This window comes from Aulonocara stuartgranti (assembly GCF_965226115.1).
Source record: "Aulonocara stuartgranti genome assembly, chromosome: 18".
Lineage (NCBI taxonomy): Eukaryota > Metazoa > Chordata > Actinopteri > Cichliformes > Cichlidae > Aulonocara > Aulonocara stuartgranti.
This window is the reverse complement of record NC_138954.1, coordinates 12,263,326-12,284,442: the sequence shown is the minus strand read 5'-3', so window position 1 is coordinate 12,284,442 and position 21,117 is coordinate 12,263,326. Positions and strand designations below refer to the sequence as shown.

The following is a 21,117-nucleotide window of genomic DNA, read 5'->3' as shown; positions in this document are numbered from 1 at the left end:
AGAGGATCCAAGTCAAGCATTTAAATGTGGTAATAATAAACCAGCAACAAAATATGCTCATATAATCATGTAAAATTACCAACACTAGTTTTGTACAGTAAATGAAGTGTTGTTTCTGCATTTTGTGGCTCATACCAGGTGTATTATAAAAAATAAAAAAAACTTCAATTAAGCACAAAAGACTTGAGAAAAATTTAAGTGGCTTTAGAGTCAAATTAGGTTTTTAAGACGCTTTAATGCTGATGGAGCTGGTTGGAAGAGGGATCAGACAAGTGAAGCATGGCAGGCGCAGCAGACTGGGTAAATATTGAATTGAAGCCATAAAGTTTTGGGTGGTTTTTTAGAGTAACTGGCCTCGAGTGACAGGTCGATTGTTTTTGTCAAAGCCTGCTGGTGGGTCTAATCCTTATTATGAAGATTAATAACATACACAGCAGCCAAGATACTATATTATTGGGTGCTACCCTGAGGCAAAACTGTCATTTACTTTTCCTGACTTTCTAGATTGACAGAAGCAATATAATCCTCATCTTCCCTGGCTGTTTATTGACGTGTCCAAGATGATCCAGCCGTGTGCGCACACTCTCGCTGCTCCTACTGTGTTAGCATTGGACACAAACATGGCACTGACTTGTTAACAGCTTGGTCAAATGGAAGCATCACTGCTGCTAATGCAAAGAAGCACAAGCTCACATTAGAGAAGTGCACCACAGCGAACGAGGGCCTCAGGATAGACACCTACTGAGCTCTGGACCTGTGGCTGCCGCAGCACTCTTCAGGCTCCGGCATGAACCCTGAAATGTCTGTCTCCTCCATCGTTTAATGACGGAGATAACCTTGAAATCTATCACACGTGTGAGGAACTGTTTAATTTCACAGCTTTTTGTGTCTAATTCAGAGTTGGGCAATTTTTCAAGTGCTCGTCGGGCTTTGCAGTGCTTCTATTCTGCTCATTTTGGACACAGTCACTTAAATCGCTCCCCAAACAAGGCAAAAATGCTTGTGAGGTATTATGATTTCTGTATTACAGAACAATAGCCCTGTGTGTGTGCATTTGGTCAACTTCTTGACAATTGTATTTGACTGTAAAAATATATTATTATAAAAGCACCCTAAAGCTACTACTCCATGACTTTTGCACAGAAAATAGAGTGAGTGATGAGGCTTTTTTAAAAATAAAAAAGATTAACCTGATACAAATCTACTGTTACTGCTTGACAATAGCTGAAATGCATCCACGCTTCATAAAGAATGAGGATTGTAAAGATGGATTATTTCACAGTCAATATAAACACAGGCTGCAGCTAAGGAGAGAAAAAAACAAAAAAAAAAAACCTTTTCCTACTTCACGTTCATCATTTTGGCTTTCTAGTGTTGGACTTTCCCAAGAGTACACGAACACACCACATGCCATTGCAAGTGCCAGCACACAGAAAGCAAAGCCCAGCTGCTATAGAGCTGCTACATCAAGCATCACGAGCACATATTGGGTGGGCTAAAACATGCAAAAATGCCAGAGTGGTCTTTAAACATAGTTACAGAAGATGCACCAGTGCAGAAGAAGCAACAATGAATTCATCATTCTTTTGCCTAGGGTGCTTGCAGCAACACAGAGGAAAGAACACATACACAAATATGTAAAGCACCATATTCACATCTGCATATCCCTGTGAAAAATACAGTGCATTTCTGCCACCACAAATTTTGCTCAAAATATGTAAACAACTACAATATGTCACTGATCAAGTCTTTTCTTTTGCTGGCTGTTTCACCTAAAAAATTTCATATTTATTTTAAACCCAAGAGGCTCAAATAATATATTCATTGGTTGCATTAATATAGGTCTTCAACATCTGTGTTTCCCCCGCAGGTTTACTGCTTTTCTTCTATCACATGGAGAGAACATCTTCTGCTGCACTTCCAGGAGGCTTATTACTTGTCATCAACTGAAGTAAAGCTATTTTCTCTCTTTTTGTCTCCTGGATGGTTAACTGCTAGGCAGACTGTATGTATGCAGGCAGTCCCATCCAGCAGGGACTCTTAAATCGAGGCACATAAATTAGGTAAATAAAGTAAATAAAATGGCTTATTTGGGGGCGGATCTGTCTGTTAAGGTTTGTTTTTTGATGATTCAAGTACAGCACAGAAGAATTCAGCTCATCAGTTTTTGTGAAAGTCACACTTTTCTTTTAACTGGCTAGAAATCAAGAATGATGTGATTTCATCAACAAATCATCGCGCATTTGACATTTCATAACATTCACACTTGTTGCTCATATTTAGGTTGTCACACATCCAACGCAAGACATATTTATCAGCCCAGATGGACTGACATATTATTGACAAACATTTACTTGCAATTAACATCTGTGACAAAAGAGTCCTGCAGATAAAAGCTAGAGGGAGAGAGATAATTGGCAAGCATCTTCCTTCCTTACTACTTCATGGTAAAATACATCCATTGATCTTGCTAATCTGTGATTAAGTTATTAATGCATATTCAGAAACAATTACAAAATACATGCTAATGTTTTTGTTGCCTTAATTTAGTTTGAACAAGGTCAATCACCGCCATGCTTTAGATTTAGAACTGAGTGACTACTCATCTGCTCCCAACACAGGTCAATTTGTCTCTAATCAATAGGCCCATCTCTTTCCTCAAAGAGTAAACTCATTGCAATGCTCCAGAGGTTCACAGGAGGAAGAACACACAGTCCTTGACCATGATATGCTGCTTAAAATGTAAATGAGTCTCTGAATAATGGGACAAGTCAGCAATGAATATGCAGACGACCACAAATAATTTTTGCTTATCTTATAAATCATTTTAGTTTGTTGGCATTTTGGAGGACTTCACTTTATTGATTCTGAACCAAAACCAGGGACTGGAATACATTTCACTGCGAGCTATGGAAAGTCTCTGGGTCTGTGACCTTGTTGCTACCTATGTTTTCCTTGGGTGATCAGATCACAAACGTGCAGCTACAAATCTGTACAATTTGTAAAACCATTATGTTCGAGTCCCTCCAGACAAATTACGACAAAGTTACAATTTCCTGTGTAGTCAGGACAAGGTCCTGGATCGCTTCCAACCCAACCTTTTTTTCACCCCAGTGGAACATTGTAAGCAGTACATAATACTATCCAGCCCACTACCTGTCAGAAAGGTTCAGTTATTCACAGTTAAACCTCTGCAAATATTACCTCAAGTACAATGACAAAAGCCAGAAACCTGCACTTACTAAGACTAATGGTTACTGGCATTCAATGGTTTATTTGTTCATGGGTTTATTTAAGCAATCCAGAAGGTCAAATGTACCACCATTTCTTTAAGCAGCCAACTGATCAGAAAGAAATTCTTATTTTTCACTAGCTACCTGGCACAAGGCAAAGCTTCATGAAAAAAGCTGGCAACATACTACAGGAGCAAACATTTCAACATTCCCGCTACCTATATACAGCAAACACTATCCAGACACTCGTTAATATTTCATTTGCAAATTAATTATTAAAAGGTAATGATAATCATAGCTCATTAAAACAAAACTATAGAGCCATCAAATACGTCTAAAAGAAACACTGATCTTAATTTACACCCACATGAAGCTGCCCGTGAACTTTGTAGCATTATATAAGAGACCTGACATATCTGATTGGAATAATCCCAACGCCAGAGGGCTGGTGCACGGATAATAAAGTAACAGGCACAAGGACTAACATGGGCTAATACGGTTCATTAAAAATTTCCATCTCCGGCTGTAAAGAACATTATCACTTTGACCAGTGAAAATGGCAGCACTAACATGTGGATTCGTTTTATTTTACATGATGCAAAAAAATAACCTTACCAAGACATTTACCAACAATGCGACACTGTCCAAAATATAAGTCAAAACTATTCTAAAAGTTGTGCGTCATTTCAGAGAACCTAATTATGATAACTTTGACCAAACTGTGGCTACCATATTTGCTGCTTTCTATCAATATTATGCAAAGGTTTTCTCCTGAAAGAGTCATTTAGAACTCCAATTATTTTTTCAATTAAAATAATCTTACTCATTTCCCAACTTTCTACTTTGATGTTTGTTTGTTTGGTTGTGGTACCTCAGCAGATAAAGTATGCCTGAACATTACTTTCAGATTAGATCAAAGTGGCTCAGCTTTGTGCAGGTACAAAAGCATAGATAAGACCTGAAACAAGCAAATGTGAGAAATACCTTTTTTCTGGGTTATGACGCTTCATAATAGTGAATGTCTTGTTATTCAGTACTTGCCTTAGCCTCATTTTTGATCATTTTTAGAACAAAGATTTAAGGCATGGTGTCATGCTAGTAACTACGCTCTGTGAAAAGGCAAGAATAAAATATTGGGGAAAAAAGGTTGTAAAGACTGTTGAAATATTGCATCGGGCTTTCTTAAATCAAACATTTATGATTTTCTCAATCGTTGAGAAGAAAAGATAACAAAAACTTTAACAGCTTTTCTTTATTTTCATTGGGTCAGACTCGCAGCATGTCTCATGCTTTTCACTTCAAACCCCATCTCGTAAGCTTTGTATGGGTGGGCAATGACGCTTGCCTCTATCACTTCAGAGCTTCATACATGAAAAGCAATCACAAACAGCACTATCAATCTACTTTCCCATTTACTTTGAAAATACTCAGTGAAGACATAGCAGAGTGATATCCATGGGAAAAATGCACTTTTCAGCTAAACATTACCTTTGCCTTTCTTTATCCAAAAGCACCGCTCTCAGTGATGGGGCACAACAACAGTAAGCTAATCAAAGAGTTAGAAAGTGGTCCGAATACTTATTTGTCTGAAATGATAGCCTGCCTGACAATTATATATTAAAAAAAACAAAAACATATCAGATGTGTAGAAAATGGACTCTACTGGTCTGTGCCGAAAAGGCAAATTAGTGTCTGTTTTCCCAACAGACACACTTTCAGGTTAAAGAAGAAAATCAACACTAAAATAATAACAACTGAGAGAAAAAATGCTTGTATGTAGAGAATTTACTTTAAGAGTATTTCATCAAACAAGTGCTGAACAAACAAACATGACAAAATTTGATGTCAAGCACTCAACTTCCTTCATCCACTGTCATTTATTTTACACTTGAGGCCAGCCACTCATAAGCTTCAGTGCTTTAATGGGGCTCTCAATGGTCTGTTGTAACGCTAACGATCTTCACACAGTCAAGATACACTGAACTCTCTCTTTCTATCTAAGGGTAGTATTTGATCACAGTTTTATTGTTCCGAGTCAGGAGGCTTAGCTCAATGGGCCCAAACGAGCATTCTCAACATTCAGCATCACCAGCTAGCTAGAACTACAGTTGGTAGCTTCTCATGTCTTTAGTTTCCTTTTACATAAAAAATGAACTCGTTTTAATATAATAACGTAGTCTTATCTTATCAGTTGATGATGTTTTCTTAAAAATATATTTCTACTGGAAAATAAGTTAAAAAGTTCCCTAGCTTGGCCTATATTACACGACACGAGCTAGCTCAGAAACCTACACACCAAAGCCAGGGAAGGGGAGAAAAACAAGCTAATCAACATGCAGACACAGGAAGCCAAGTGAGCCAGAGTCAAGCTGCCAAGCCGCCAGATAAAGATCTGTCTGACACGGGGACCTTTTAAATAATCCACTTGTAAGTACACCGTTTACAAACTTTAACAACCTGCTTGGAAAAGCTGGTTTTCTGATGAGGGGCTGGGGGTGCAGGAGAAGATACATAATAGCTTGGACAAACATCATGCGGAGACTTCTAACACAGAGAGACTTTAAATGTCACTCATTAAAATCCAGAGTTACTGCTGCTGATCCTCTACTGAATTCCAGAGGCTCAAGATTTGAGCTCACATTTTGCCTTCCTTTGGATCTTACGTAAGAATGGTGAGACAGAGCTAGGAATCTTCTAAAAAGGGGTTTGCTGCAACGCTACAAGCAGGTGATGTTGGCTAAAACATTCACTGTCAGTTTGCATTTTAGACGTTTCACAAACTAAGTCATATCTAGTTTGTGTAACCTTATTTGTAATATGATTTCCCGATTTCTGGTTCTGCCGGTCCCTACAATTCTATAAGAAAAGGCTAAATGCAATCACAAGAAAGGACATGTTTGATGTCGTTATGACCTTCAATTACAATCCGCCTGTTCATACGCAGTCCTCGTTTACCTGACAATGTGACTAATGCCCCTTTGCGTGTGAAGCATGAGACCATTTCTATATGTTACATAGGAAACAGCATGGGAATCAGAGAGGGGAGTGCCTGACTTAATAGGGACTAGAGAATCCTGAGCCCTTCCGAGAGGCACGGTGATGTTGTTTGCCACATTAATTGCTTTGTGACAATTGAAGGCTTTAAATAAATGGGCACCATTTCAAGGGACTCAAGCTTTTCCAAACATTTTCAGATTATGCCGTCTTATCTCAAGTACTGTATGCAATATTACCTGGCTGGAACAAATTCAGAGCTGCCAAGAGGATCCAAAGATCAGACATGGAAATACAACTTATTAGGATGGGAAACACTCAAAGAAAATTCTTAAGACTAAGCTGTCCAGAGAAGCTTAACTGCACTGTTTCACACTATTTCTGAAAGAGGAGCTCTATCTTCGATTCAAGATAAAAAGGAATAATTTTTTTCGGAGGCAATTTCTATTTCTTTGACAGTGGTTCCAACTTCAACTCAAGGATAAGGTTCGTATCTGTATATACGCTTTGACAAAGAAAGATAAAGGTAGAAAACTGCTTATCCTTGGGCTGACATTAAGAACTACAGACTACTTATTCTGCTCTGATGTCATAAATTTACTTCTGTTTCTTTTCGTCTGCTGAAAACTTCACAACTGCAGATTGAACGCAGTGAACTGGGCGAGGTGTAAGTATACTTGCATTTCTGTGTGCATGTTTAGGCATGCGGTGGTAGTAGGGGCTCATACTTATGCTGGGAATGAGAGCCAAGCCATTCAGCGCATCTTGAGCTATAAATCAGCCTTGGTCAACCTGGCCAAGAGCATTTTCAAACCCATTTGCAGAAGATAATGCCAGCTATTCCTCCCAGCCCCAGGGACAGAAGAGCTAGCCTCATGAATCATTGCCCTTTTAGTGGAGCTGTAACATGGATCTCACCTTGCTGAGTCCATAGGGTCCTCTTGACTCTTCCTGGTAGGCACAAACAAAGGGTGTCAGTAAAGTAAAATGTTTGAGCTATGACTAAAAAAAAAAAAATCCAAAAAATTTAGTTATAAATCATAATGACTCAGAGCTGACGAAAACCAGGTTAAAAGAAAGAACAGACCCTCCACTGCAAATTAGTATGCAGGATAGGAATACAATACTACAGAACACCAAAAAAAACAAAAAAACAATTAATGACACTGACATAATATAACTTATAATATAAGCCTAAAAGGGATGTCTAACAACGGTCTAACAAAGGTCTTTTTTCAACAGCACACAGTTTTGTTTTTTTTCTTCCAAAACACTGCTTGTTCTATGTCTGTCATCCACATGCAAATGCAGTTTTAGGTCATAGACCTTTGGGAAAACTCCTTCCAGGTCAAATATGTTCAGAAACTCTTGCAGCATTGACATGAAAACAAAACTTTCTTCTAGGCTGCTAATCATCAAGAGACATTCAAAAAAAAAAAAAAAAAAAAGAAGGGAAAAAACACAGAACATGTAAATGTGGACTAAGACATATCTATTCCTGTGAAATAGACATATACTGTTTACGTATACGTCACTTTTTCCTGAGGGAAACTTTGCAACTTGCTCTAAGACAAATTTGTTCAAGTTAATTTAATCAAAATCATTTTTGTAATAGTAAAAGAAATGTTTCCAAAAAGATTGTGGATTAGCTTAAACAATTTGACTACACTATTATTTTATAACACTTTTTAAAATTTGCAACTGGCAATATCTCATTAAAGTCAGGTTCAAAGAAATTGCCAAGTTTTAATGCCATCATTAAATCATTAAATGCAAACTAGCTCACTTCTCAGGTGTATCTATGAAGACTAAGAATGCCTTAGCCTTCTTCTTGTAAGGGTTTACTATTTTATTCTTGCAAGAATCCAAAATTTCCAAGAATTAAAACTAAGATTGAAAATAAAGTCACATTTGTTGATCCAGTGCACGTAGTCATCAGTCATCAGGGACTTTGCATCCTTCTAGGGAACAGGTTGGGTATTTTTTAATATTTTTGTAGTTTGTCTTGTATAATAGCGTATATGTTGTGTACGATATTAAATACAGTTCTAAGTTAAAGCAAAAATCTATCTAGCAATAAAAGCTGAAAATTAGCTCCAGCTTTAATACTATGATATGCTGTATTTTGCATTTTATGCTTGTGTATTTGCCACTATAAAAAGAAACATAAAAAAAATGAGTAAATAAATATTTATTTATTTATTTGGAAGATCTACCACACCCATGAATGTGCGGTAATGGAAAATAACCTTTAGACCTTGTTGAAATGGAAAGCAGTCTTTTATCCAATGTCCATAGACATTAAATCTACAATAAATTCCATTTAGTACCAACAGAGCCAAATGAGTTCCCCTCCCTCCACCACCTAAACCACTCTGTAACCTCATGCTGTGATATTCCATTACTTTCTGACTACAGTTAGGAAAATTCAACAGGATTTCAGCTGTGCACTGCAGTGTGTAACCTTGAAATGTACTTATTGTGAGTCTGATGAATGTTGGTTATGTGCACCTACACACAGGGCCATTTATATTATCATAGCCCATATTTATATATAAATGGGATCCAGGAAACAACTTATCATGTTGGTCACTGCAAAGATATTCCATTAAAAGCAAGTTCAAAAGTCTCAGCGCTTCTCCATTCCCTCTTACTTTTACTTCACTGCAGAGAGATGGGAGTGAAACACTAAAACAAATCCCTCAAGGAAAGTATCAGACACTACAGCTTTATCTGTTGGCAATTTTTAAAATGCAATTTAAAAATTTAAAGTTTTTTTTTTTTTTAATAATATCAGAGAAGGTGGACTTACACTAAAGAAAAGCATATGGTTATTTACTATTGTTAAGGTCGATGGGAATGCGTCCCATTTGCTCTGGACTAGGCATTTTGAAGCCTAATGTTCATTACCATTTTGGACACTGCCAAGTTAATATTTTGGAGTTAGTGCAAAGTTACAGACTGATAAAATACTAGAATTTCCTTCATTAAAACTGGAGCACACTCCTAGGACAGTCTGTAGCACACAGCAAAAGTATTACAAATATTGGTCCATCGAAATGCTCCACAAGAACCAACAACACAGACTCCAGTTGAGTGACTTGTAAAGTGATATCTGAAGGGGGGGAAACCAAAAAGGTTTTTCAGACCAAAACATAAAACCCCCCACAAAAACCCCTATGCTATTTAATGATGTAGAGTTGGGCATTTTAACAGAAGAGTCTTTGGTGAGTACTTTACGATTGATGCTTTCAGAGCCAGCTTCAAGTGGCCACTGAAGGAACTTTTTTTTTTTTTTTTTTTTTGCATTTCCACATTGGCTTTACAGCAGATTTTGTTGTCTAGTGTAAAACTACCTCCACATGTACATGAGTATTTTTGAAAATGCAGCTTTTTCTATGTGTTTGGGCCTTTCATTCACATGTCAATGGCATTTTGGATAAGTGAAACTAAGACTTCTAAGGTTTTGCTTACTCTTTCCCTCTCCGGCTTCAAGACTTCTGATTGGCCAACATTTCTACGCGGTTAGGATTTGGCGCGTTCTTAACAGTGTTTGACTTAATTTTTTGCATTTACATATGGACAGAGATTTTTTTTAAATCTGCGTGTGTGGACCAGATTTAAAAAAAAATAAATAAAATCTCTGTTTTCAAAACTACCCGTGTACGTGAGGCCTAAATGTACAAAATTTTGCAGGTTTGTCCCCCTGTTGTGATTGTTGTGGCCATCTTGTTATCTTACTCGAATAACATCCTAAAGGAATCAAACTATCATAAAAATATATATATTTTAAAAAAAAAGAATAAACATTCACATATGTTTGTGATTGTTATCACCTGTTTAACGCCAGAGACCCTAAAGATGCTATCCTTTATACTCTGAATATATAAATACTTTACACATTTCAGTATTTCACAAGTACAAGTTAGAGACCTGATGGCACATTATTGGCAGCCTCATATTATTAGGTTTTTTGGGGGGTTTGTGCAATGCGCGACTAGCCGTGGGAAAAGTCCTCGTTTAAGCATTGCTCAGCCCTTAATTCATTTACTGAATTATTTCATTACATGGCTTTATTGGAGTCACTTGTCTTCACTTGTGTCATAACACTAGCTTTCCCAACCGTCTCACTCGAAGGAAAGGCCAAAAGTCAAGATGAGATTTAGACAGCACATAATTTAGTCTTTTTGTTGTAGCTTGATTGTTTTTGTATTCTTTGTGATTTATTTGAAGTGGATATTTCTATTTCAAATGAAGTGTTGGGTCTGTTCAGCTTTTATAAACTCTGACAAGCCTTCCTGCAAAACATAGGAGACAAAAATCTTCAGACTCACGTTACAAAATCCAGTTTATTTCTCAGTGTGCCATTTTTATTTGCTGCTCTTAGTTATTCACTGCTTCACCGTGAGCTGCAGTGTGACACGATGACATGCTGTCAACACTAATGGTCGTTGATGGCATCAGGGCTCTGTCAGGAGGACACAATAGGTGCTCAGAGCCAAGGCCCTCGGTAGCCCTCCACAGACGAAGAGCTGTCATCTCTGTCCCTCACTGCCAAAGAGCCCCACTCCCACTCCCTAAAATCCTATCCATCTGCCATATCAGCGAGGCAGACTGAGTGCAAGGCATGCACTTTTCTTCCATTAACTGTTGTGTTTTAGCATGACCAGTTAGTGCCAACGAGGGCTCATGTGTCACAATTCACTTGCCACAACCATCTCAAGGTCAGTTACTCAGTTTTTGTTTACGTGTGAAAAAAAATGTTTGTCTTGTCTTGACACAATTTCAATATTACCAAGCCTCTAAAAACCAAACCAACTGTGAGACTTCAACTGCTTTTACAGAGGCTGTACGCTAAAAGGAATTTGACGAGTGTCCTCTCTTCATACTGATTTCTTGCTCTTTTTCGGAAGATTTTTGCACCTTAAAGAGCGCCCAGAATCCATGTCCTCGTATAACCATATTCTCACCAAAGCTGGTAATGGACTGGACAGTTATTCCCTTGAGCAAAGGAGCTTTTGGGGGGGAAAAAGAAAGAAAGCTGGAGTGTACTAACATCCATCTAAAGAAAGAACGCATGCGAGATAAAACTTGCAAAGTCATGATTCTTAACATAACTGGAAAATTGCATTATGACTGTCAAATGTTTCCCATTATCACTTAGGCAACTATGCTGCAACATGTCAATGAAGAACAGTAAAGCACTAAATGAAAGATGGGCATGTCTCCTATTTTTCTAAAGATAATTTACCCAGTGTTAGTGTAAGGCAATATTTCTGAAAATCGAGAAGTCAAACCGTGTTTAGGGTGAAAAACTAGCTCGTTGTGAACTGCACTCAGTGATTAATCTATGTATGTGACATTTAAATCAGCTTGATAAGACAGCTGACTGTTTGACCTTCATGTAATGTTCTGCATCAATTCAGGTACCAATCTGTGTGTTTGTGAGACTATGTGAGTCAGTGTGCCCTAATTAGATGAGAAGCTGAAAAGAATAGGTAGTCAATGACAAGCGCAACGAATGACACCAGCCGCTGAACCGCTGCTCTATCCATTTGTCCCCATCCAGCATTTGTCTAAAATGAAAGAGTGCGTCATCTGCAGACTTCTGCTGACTGGGCAGATGAACGGCCAAGGCACCGAGGCCTTAGACGTGCGTTGCATGTTCCTGTCAACAGCCCGATACGTTTACCAGTACACAGGATGGGATAATACCCTCTACAGTGGCAAAGCCCGAGCCTCAGCATCCACAAAACTGATGTCAACGTCTCCTTCAAAAGAAGTAATAACCCACGAGCGGCAAGTGTAGAGCACATGAAGCTATTTGGACTCTAATTCATAAAATTCACATTTGGATTTGATGCATTACAGTGGCATTACAATTTCATATGTTTTCAACACCGCAAAAATAAGGTCTGCCTGAGGACGAGTCTCATGTTTCCATTTTCAATTTACTATGATACCATCTTTATGAAGGCATAAAACTACGGTATTCGAGAGCACAAAGTGTAACAATGGAGTTTAGTCTCTGCAAGAGGTTTCTCAGTGGGATGATACAAAAACAAAAGCCGCCACATACAATGCAACAAAAACATTCTCATGTAGTGCCAAACCACAAGACATCGCTTCAGATGAACAACCATATCACTGCTGTTGAACAGATACTGAGGAAATTGCATGGTCAATAGCCTGATTTATCGCCGCACTGAGTTATGCTACATTGTACAACGTGTTGCTACAACAAGCATGTTATACGCTATAATTTAGCAATCAGAAAAGCAGAAAATATTTTTTTCTTTTGAGAACACAGAGGCAGTGATATTCAGTGTATTTCAGATAGTAATTTCTAAGCCACTTTTCCATGGATATATTATCGTAACTTAACTTATTGTATAAGTACTTACGACATTGTACTGTACATTTTTCCAAGCCATCAGCAGCATCGTCATCAGTAGGCCCCAAACTCATTATTATTGATAATTCTCTACTTAAGAATCACATTCCTCTTAATAAAAGGCAAAAATAAACACAATGCCATCATTAAGAACAAATCACATGATCCTGATCTTTCTCTTTTGCTTAATTGAAAAGAAAATATACAAAAAAAGCAGGAATGCTGACATAGGACGTTTAAAAAAAAAATAAAACAGTTACTAAACTCAAGACACCCCACTTCTGTGTGTTTTGGGGGTTACGGGTTTTAATTAGATGGCCTTTTGAGAATGCAGAGCCATCTGGGACTGTCTGAGATCACAGGGACAGCAGATGAATAGCAACAGTTTCTACATCTCACTGTAGACTTTGTTATGCATACCAATGGGCAGCTAACTGCACATTGTGTGTATGATGTCCCACAGTTGTCCAGAGTTTCCATTTCTCACATCAGAAAATTTGTTAACAGGGAAAAAAAGAGACGGTGATGTTCTGGGCTCTCGGGATTTTAAATCTTCAAAAGTTCTTCAAAAGTTGCATCAAAAACCCTTTTAAAGACAGTATTTAATTATAGTGCAGCAAATGCCAACCGTTTTCACTGATGTTTGCATCTTTGCTTTAACAAATGTTAAAATATCCAGCTTTTATTAAATATTTTTAAATAATACAAGTGAGATACAGCAACACTAACTCAACTTATAAAGCAACCAATAAAGCCCCACTCCACCAGAGTCACTGGCCTCAGCTGACAGGTTTGTGAAATTACTGCAGCTTTTCTTGAGTTCTTGTCATAAATAGAGGCAATAACAGATCACTGATATCCTCAAGGCTGAGCCATCAAATTCCAGCATTCTTCACTCATTAGTCTTGGAACTTTTCTCTGAAAACTCGCTTTTTCTTGCTCTTCAGTGACACTTTAACTGTGGAACGAGTCGATTTGTGCTTCAAAGTAAAAACTCAATCGACGCTGCTTGGTCCATTTAAGTAATAGCGATGTTTTATGTATACACAAGTGCAAGTCAAGTTACATACATGTCCATAGGTCTCCACAAACAAATTGGACCATGGCTCTAATTCACTCTCAGCAGCTGGAGAGAAAAGCTTTACCACTTAGGGAAAAGGCTGCCTAATCAAAAGCAGATGGACCCCCTATATCTCCGACTGCCTAAATGAAAACAGACAGAACTGATTAACCTAACATATGACCTTTCAATGTCATCTGTATTCACTACTTCACTCAGTAGCACTCACATAGTTTGAAGTAAAAAACAACAAACCGCACAAGGAATGGATAAAAAAAAAAGGGGGGGCACATGGTAGAGCAGGCCATTTTTAGCCCCTGTGTCTGTTTCCACTTTTCCAAATGCAGAGGTGCCCTGTAAAACATTGGTGTAAATGGTTTATAATGCCACCAGTGGACTCTGAAATGGTAGACCTGGTTTCAATCAGCAGTCAAATTGCTCCTACATTACCCTTGCAGACAGAGTAGTAAATCATTCTTTGCCTCTATGCTGCTGACGTTAAGGAACAGGCATTGTTAAAAATCCACCATGCGTGCTACTAAGAGCACCCTGTCTCTATGTGGGGATGGGATGCTAAAAAGGACAATAGCTGCTGCTTGCAGCATCCCCATAGATGCAACGGCAAGATATCCTGATCCCCTAGGCGGAAAAATCAGCACACCTCATATGTGCATGTGAATCTGAACCCTTATACCTACAGTTACTGACCTGATTTGCAGCTCTGATTGTAAACTTTAGCTTACAGACAAACAAATTCTATGCCAGAAACACATCACAACCAGTTTGAACCAGTTTGAGTGGTTTTAAAAAAAAAAAAAAAAAAAAAAAAAAAAAAAGAGTTTTGGTTTTTCTGTGCCAACGCCCTGACAGTGGGCCAGTGAGGCATCTCAGAACAGTTATAATCCCCTATAAACCTGAGAAATGCTGATCCCGCCCACCACAGACCAACGCACTATGGGCAAAACCTCTCATTAGAACTTCAGGGCCCTGAAATTACCAAGATTTTACCCATACTGAAAGCATGAGAAAGCATCGGCGGGGAGAGGGCTGTGCCGAGTGGTTTTTCAGTGTGTGGCCACAGAGGAGCTGGAGCTCCTTAACAGTGCCATTCAGCCCAGCCCCTGCCAGGGAGTACCGGCATATGAGGGAGCTGAGGCAGATGCTCTGGCTACTAGCCCCAAACCAGGCCTGCTAGGAAATACCCTACACAAGAATACACAAATCACCACAAAGGCCAAAGATGTACTGAGGCCAACAAACACAACAAATCAACAACATGAAAAGGAAAGTAAATCCTCAGTGAAAAACCTCATTTTTCACTCAAATATTTTAAAAGCAGGTTAGAGTATCGTTACTTTTACTTTGTGTGTGTGTGTCCTTGCTAAATTAATTGTGACAGCTTTCCACCATTTAAAGGAATACCAAAAACCTGAAACTATCATGTTGATAATGATTGCCTACAGGCCTGCTTTAGATGTATAGAAATGCCATGCTTTGATAAAAAGCCTTTTATTTGATGTGATTTATTTGTAAAATCAAATTTTTTGTTTTTTTCCTGGCTTTGTGTGTGTGTGTGTAGGAGGGGGTAAATCCAATCACTCCCTTATCTTTTTCAACTTAAATCTTTGCATTTTCCTGTTTTGTGTTGTTTATTTGCTTGTTTTCGATTAATACAAATGCCTGAGTATCCCACCCGAGGAAGTGACATCCTAGGTATTCCAATCTTTAAAAGGAAAGTGGATTTTTCTTCAGACCTGGATGAAACCTCCCTGGGTGGGCACCAAAACTTCCTCTGCAGTATAAACCTAAATTCCCTTGCTAGAAAAGAAAGTGAGTGTCAGCTTAAATCAGCAGCAAGCCAGCCGATTCAGATTACCAGCACATCGATCGGTGCATCGCTACCACTGAATGCAAGATGTCCCCCTCATCACAAAAGCCCATTCTCATCAGCAATGCAAGCTTCAAGTTTCTGGACAACACTGTATATTTCCCAGTGGACAAGGATTATCTTCCAAACTCGATGCGATGTCACAAATCCTGTTCTCAGAATTTGGGTTTAAAATGGCTTTAAATGGCTTTAAAAAGTGTATCTAAAAACACACACTTAGGCAAGCTGTGCAGGTATATTAATGACTGTCCAAGTATTGCAATATTTTGTAAATAAAAATTTTATTCATTTATTTATAGATACTCTTATTTTGAAAGCTCAGTTGCTACTAGCCATTTAGCCCTGGTCCTTCCTGTCTAATGTTTTCCCTCTGACAGATCGCTGTTGTGGTCCTCAATGTCATTCAGCAACCTTCCACCATCTCTGACTGCATCTGCCAACTGTAGCTCTTGTTCTGCTCTGAAGCTAAACGGTCATTCTGAAGTAGAACCTGCAGCAGGTGGGAAACACCTGTTGGTGCTGCTACGCTGAACTTGCTGACGCTGGAGAGCAGGACAGAAGTCATTGTTTCTACCTGCAGTTCCAGACAATTAAGATGAAGTCAGTTCAAATGATGTGAGAACGACTGAAGGAGAACCAGCAAAGTAATGATCTCTTATCCTTTACATACCTCAAACCCAGTCTAATTCTGTGGGAAACACTGCAGAACACATCTTTGTCTACAGTGCAGTTCAAGCTGACCAAAAAGTATCTTAACTAAAGCAGATTTCTTAGCTAAAGTTTTTTGATCTGCTTAATATCTGCTCTGAAAACTGGAGAATAAAACAATGAATTTTAATCAGCAAAGAAATTAGCAAAGTGCTGATTGACCTCAGTAATAAGAACTACTTAATTTCAGTGTGCACAATGACGTCACCGCCTAAGGGCCTAGGATATTTTCCTGCACACACACACACACACACAAAATCCAAAACAAAACAAGCAAGCAATCGTGGGCCAGAGTATAATCCTGCGGCAATCACAGTCAAATAAGTCACGTCTTTTCTTGGGGGGGGGGGGGGGATGTGCCAGCATTCAAACAAACATATACCATGGTCAAAAATACAAACACACTTCACTGAGAGCATTAAAAAGATATAGATTCATTCTGCAATAGCTTTCACAGCTCGCAAAAAAATAGAGTAAACAGGAAAATGAGCCAAGATAAACACAGCAAAAAACTCTAACTCCCCTACAATCCATCCAAAGCAATTTGAAGAAAATCTTAACGCTCCAGCTCTGTCAACACACGCTTAATTGATAACATGTCTGTCCACCAGAATAATTCAGAAACATGGAGCCAAACAGAAGCACCATCAGAATCACCTACTTTGGGAAAGCAATGACATCCAAGTTTGACAAATCCGTACGTTTGCTGGTAAAATAATCTATATGCATAAGCCACACACCATCTATAGGACAGCTCACTACAAATGTAGAATAGAAATACACCGGGTCACTTTTTTTTCAGCTGGCAGTTAGAAACCCAAACATGCAGCAGGGCCCAGGATTTGGTTGCAGAGAGCCTCTGATGCAATTCCAAGAAACTAACTGTATCATCCTGTTACAGTGTGGCTCATGGTTAGCTCTCCTCATTGTGTCTGTGACAGCTTTAAACGGATTCGTGTATTGATAAAGCACGGCCATGAGCCCACTTCAGCATATAACCAACCCTGCAAAATTGCTTCCAATCCTTTCTTTAAATAAACCCAACAGGGCGAGGGATTGATGCAATGCTGAGGAATCTATATGTATATCCACCCAGTGAAAAACCAATTGACATCTGTTCACGATCTGAACCGGCCTCGAGGTTATCAGATGATGTGGCGCACCTGCAAATTGTAAACGCTGTCATAAAAATTGCTCCACAATTAAAGTCTCTCATGAAGGGCTGGTGATGAAATCTATTCTTTTTCTTGCCAGAGATGCAAGGAGCAGTTTCTTGACATGAAACCTTCCTCTGCAGCCAGTGCTGCAGCAAGTGTGAGGGATGAGACACACATGACAGGAGCCTCTGCAACTGATGGGCATACAAGGACTCACCTACCTGTCTGGTAATGATAAATAAAGACAGAGCAAAGATTTCATATGCCAGAGGGGGGTTGAGGACTCACCGACGTGCCCGCGCACTCATGCACGCTCGCACGAAGTGAAAAAGCCAGGTCTGGAGACAGCTAGGACCTCCGGGCAAATCGTTCTTTATTGTAATGATCAAAATGGGATCAAAATCACCGCATCGCAATTACACACCCTGCGAAAAAAAGGAATGAAAGAAGAAAGAAAAACAGGGTGACGATGGGCTCGCAGCCCAAAGACCACCACTGCTCCCCCCGTTTATTCTTTCATTAGTAATTGTCGACAGATTTTCAGCATGGTTAAAGATTTCGGTCCTGCGAAGACTCCTGCTCACTGAAAAGTGCATGCAATCTATGAAATGCGCAGGTTTGCGCTTACAAAAAAAGAAAAGGAAAAAATAAGATTAATATTCCACCTCATCTTTTCCCTTTTACCTACATCTGAGTGGGTAGCTTTCTTTATGAAATGAGAGGCAGGATATTTCTTGGACCGTCTCTCAAGCGGACCACATATTAGTCGCTCTCATTCGGCACTGAAATAAAAGTTGCTGTTAGCTATACATTTAGAGTTAGCATGTATAAAACAGCAACAAACTGTGTGCGTGGCTGTCTGAGGTTAGTCGGAGCCCCATTTCCCCCCCCAAACGGAACGACAGCAGTTCACGTAGTGCACCTTTAATGCCATTTTTTCTAAGTGTTTCCACTTTTAACAAACAAATTCGTGAACGTTTGAACAATAAAAAAAATCCGCAAGTTATGCAACTTAACGGCACCGCTAAAAGCCGCGTCTCAAGTTCAATGGGGGACATTTAGACAGAGATAACGTGCACTTACTGAATCTCCTCTTTGTCACGGCCGTTGGCATTTCTCTCCGTCTCTCTACCACAACGTTTAGTCCCGGTTTGAGTTTGTAGCGAGCACAACAATCCACTTCATGTAATTAACAGCCACAAAACGGGAGTTAGAACCAGTCCAAGGAGTAAAAGAAGCGAAGGAGGGGGGGAAAGATACGAGTCCAGTGCGAGAGGAACACGAGGTCCTATCCCGGTCAGCCGACCGGGGTCGTGGATACTGGATCTATTCGTGGCAGCTCCTGCGTCTCGCCGCTAACGGGTTAACGTCAGCTTTAAGTGCTCAGTGTCGCTGCATGCATGTGAGGGAAAAAAAACCCCGAGACGATAAGAAATGAGACTTCTTCTCTTTTGTGTGAATTTTCTTCTCTGGCAAGTTAATTAGTAAGCACAAGTCTGCGCACAGTCTCCCCCCACAGAAGGAGCTGTGGAAGGTAGGGAGTTGTTACGTCTCTCCCTTCACAGTCACGCTTCTTTCTGCCCCCGTGGAGAAAACACATACAGGTCGGTCAGCAGGATTTTCGGATTCACTCGGCTGCACTCGCTTCTGTGTCCATTCATCTCTGTTCCTGAAGTCCTGTAGCCTCTGAAGGCACGCACTAGACACAGGGGGCTCTCAAAACAGTCATTTTGATTTCTCTATTTACACTATACGCAACTGCTATGGAAGACATGGCATTTTTCTGCAACGAATACGCGAATTTGGAAGTTAATTATGGTTCAGAAGGCAAACACAGTTCTTACATTAAACTGTCTACTAACTGCTGCAACGAGCAAAGTCGTGAATTACCACCGAGAATAGAAAATTTACTATTAAGTACTGCCCTACTCTTCAGCTAATAAAATGCATCTGCATCCTCAAACCTCATCCTTGATCTCACCTTGTGAAGGCTTTGTACAAAGGTACAATATATATATGAATATAAGTGCTAAGCAACTTTGTAGCTCTTTCACCACTAGCTGAAATTGTTTGTTTTTTTAAAAGGCAACCTTGGGAGATGGTGGCAAGAACAATTCCCCACTGTGCAGTGACACCCAAGCATGTTAACAAGTTTTCTTTGACAACAAATACTGCACTGATTTTAAAGCAATCCGCAATTATTTTTAAGAAAGATTTGCAGACTGACTTTGTGGTCTGCAATCCTTGTATATTACGCTATAATTTTTTATTTCTGATGGTGATCACTTTAAATCTGGACTTGGAATCCAGTTTAATTGTAACCCACTGGCAATCAAGGACAGTTTTTGGGACCAACAGAATTCACGGGGACAGAGAATGGGCTCTGCTTACAGTGCAGCCTGGCTGTTAGTGCATGAGCACTCAAGCGACACAGCTGAACGTAAAGGTCATGGATACTGTGACCCCCAGTAATGAGGACCTGAATATCTTCAGGGTTCTGACAACCCATCTACTCCGCCTTCTAACCTTACCATGATCAATCGTTTGCTTGGCAGAACCCCTGCTGTACTGCAGCTCCAACCTATCTGCCACACCTTCCTAATAACTGGTGCAAATGACGTTTACACAAGGTTTTACCCTGCCATAAATGTCTCTTGCAATTGGGCAATCAAGCAGGTCCTGAGTTCACCACACACACAGAGGCTCACGAATATATTCACCTCTACTTCAACAAAATGACTTGCTACCTGACCTCTGAGTGATTGAAAGGGAATTCTGTTCCTTTTGGCTGACAAATGATAATCACGGTCTAATGCATTGTTCCAGGAATAGAATCTTGTTGCACAAATAAGAGGCCGAGCCAGCTTTATTACACTTTAAAGGAGGCCATTGTTTTGACACAACAACCTTCAGTATGTAGGTGCCACAGAGAGAAAGTGGTGCATGTGTCCAATAACGCCATTACATATCTCTGGTGGCCAAAACCAGGCCTGTTTTTCAGTTTTAGACATCTCTCGTGGACAGTGTTAGAGACCTATAAACAATCTTTGTTTGTCAAGGTCAAAGAACATGTCTAGTGGTGTGTGTGTGTGTGTGTGTGTGTGTTTGTTTTTTCAGCAGTACTGCTAAAGAGTTCTAAAAGGGCAACTATACTTTGTCCTTCCAAACATTTGCTTAGCAGTACAGTTTTGTACTGTGATGCTCTTACCAGTAGAATATCTTCCATTTTTTGCACATTAATGTTATAATTATTAAGGGCTAATATACATCACAGAACCTTAAAACCATTTTTTCAGTCAATTGAACAATTACTTTCATCATAGTACTGGAACGAACTCTCCCGTCTAAACTTCTTTCTCTTCATAATTATTGCTGTGATTTGAAGTTGATTGGTAGCTAAATTAGTGCAAATCAAAAAGTGTCTGAGGTACCATATCAGCCTTAAACCACAACACTGCTAGGAGGAAGATTCATACAGTACATGGATCCCTTTATCAGTTGTTCCTCTTTATTAAATTTTTATTGAACTCTGTGGGGAAATTAGTCAAGAGAAATTACTTGTAAAGAAATTAATTAGTGTGAATGCTTGAAAAGCATTCACAGTATTGTTCTTCTAATCTTTATTATTATATTTTATCTATTCCGTACGTTTTTTGAAAGCCTACTCCTTCAAAACCGTTCAA

The 21,117-nt window shown here is 39.3% G+C and overlaps 1 protein-coding gene across 9 annotated transcripts in view; it reads right to left on the bottom strand.

Moving 5' to 3' along the window:
* Positions 1-19,068, bottom strand: part of LOC309693664 (receptor-type tyrosine-protein phosphatase F) — a 161,050-nt gene extending 141,982 nt beyond the window's left edge. For 4 of the 9 annotated variants that reach the window (XM_082513099.1, XM_082513107.1, XM_082513106.1 and 1 more), the window contains exon 1: positions 18,518-19,068. Coding sequence is in view for 1 of the 9 variants with exons in the window: in XM_082513100.1 (XP_082369226.1) it covers positions 18,518-18,548 (31 nt within the window). In the remaining 8 variants the exon portion in view is untranslated. Of the gene's footprint in view, positions 1-7,145; positions 7,179-18,517 lie in introns of all 9 variants that reach the window. The other 5 variants (XM_082513105.1, XM_082513108.1, XM_082513109.1 and 2 more) reach the window with 3 other exon arrangements.
* Positions 19,069-21,117: the final 2,049 nt, after the last annotated feature.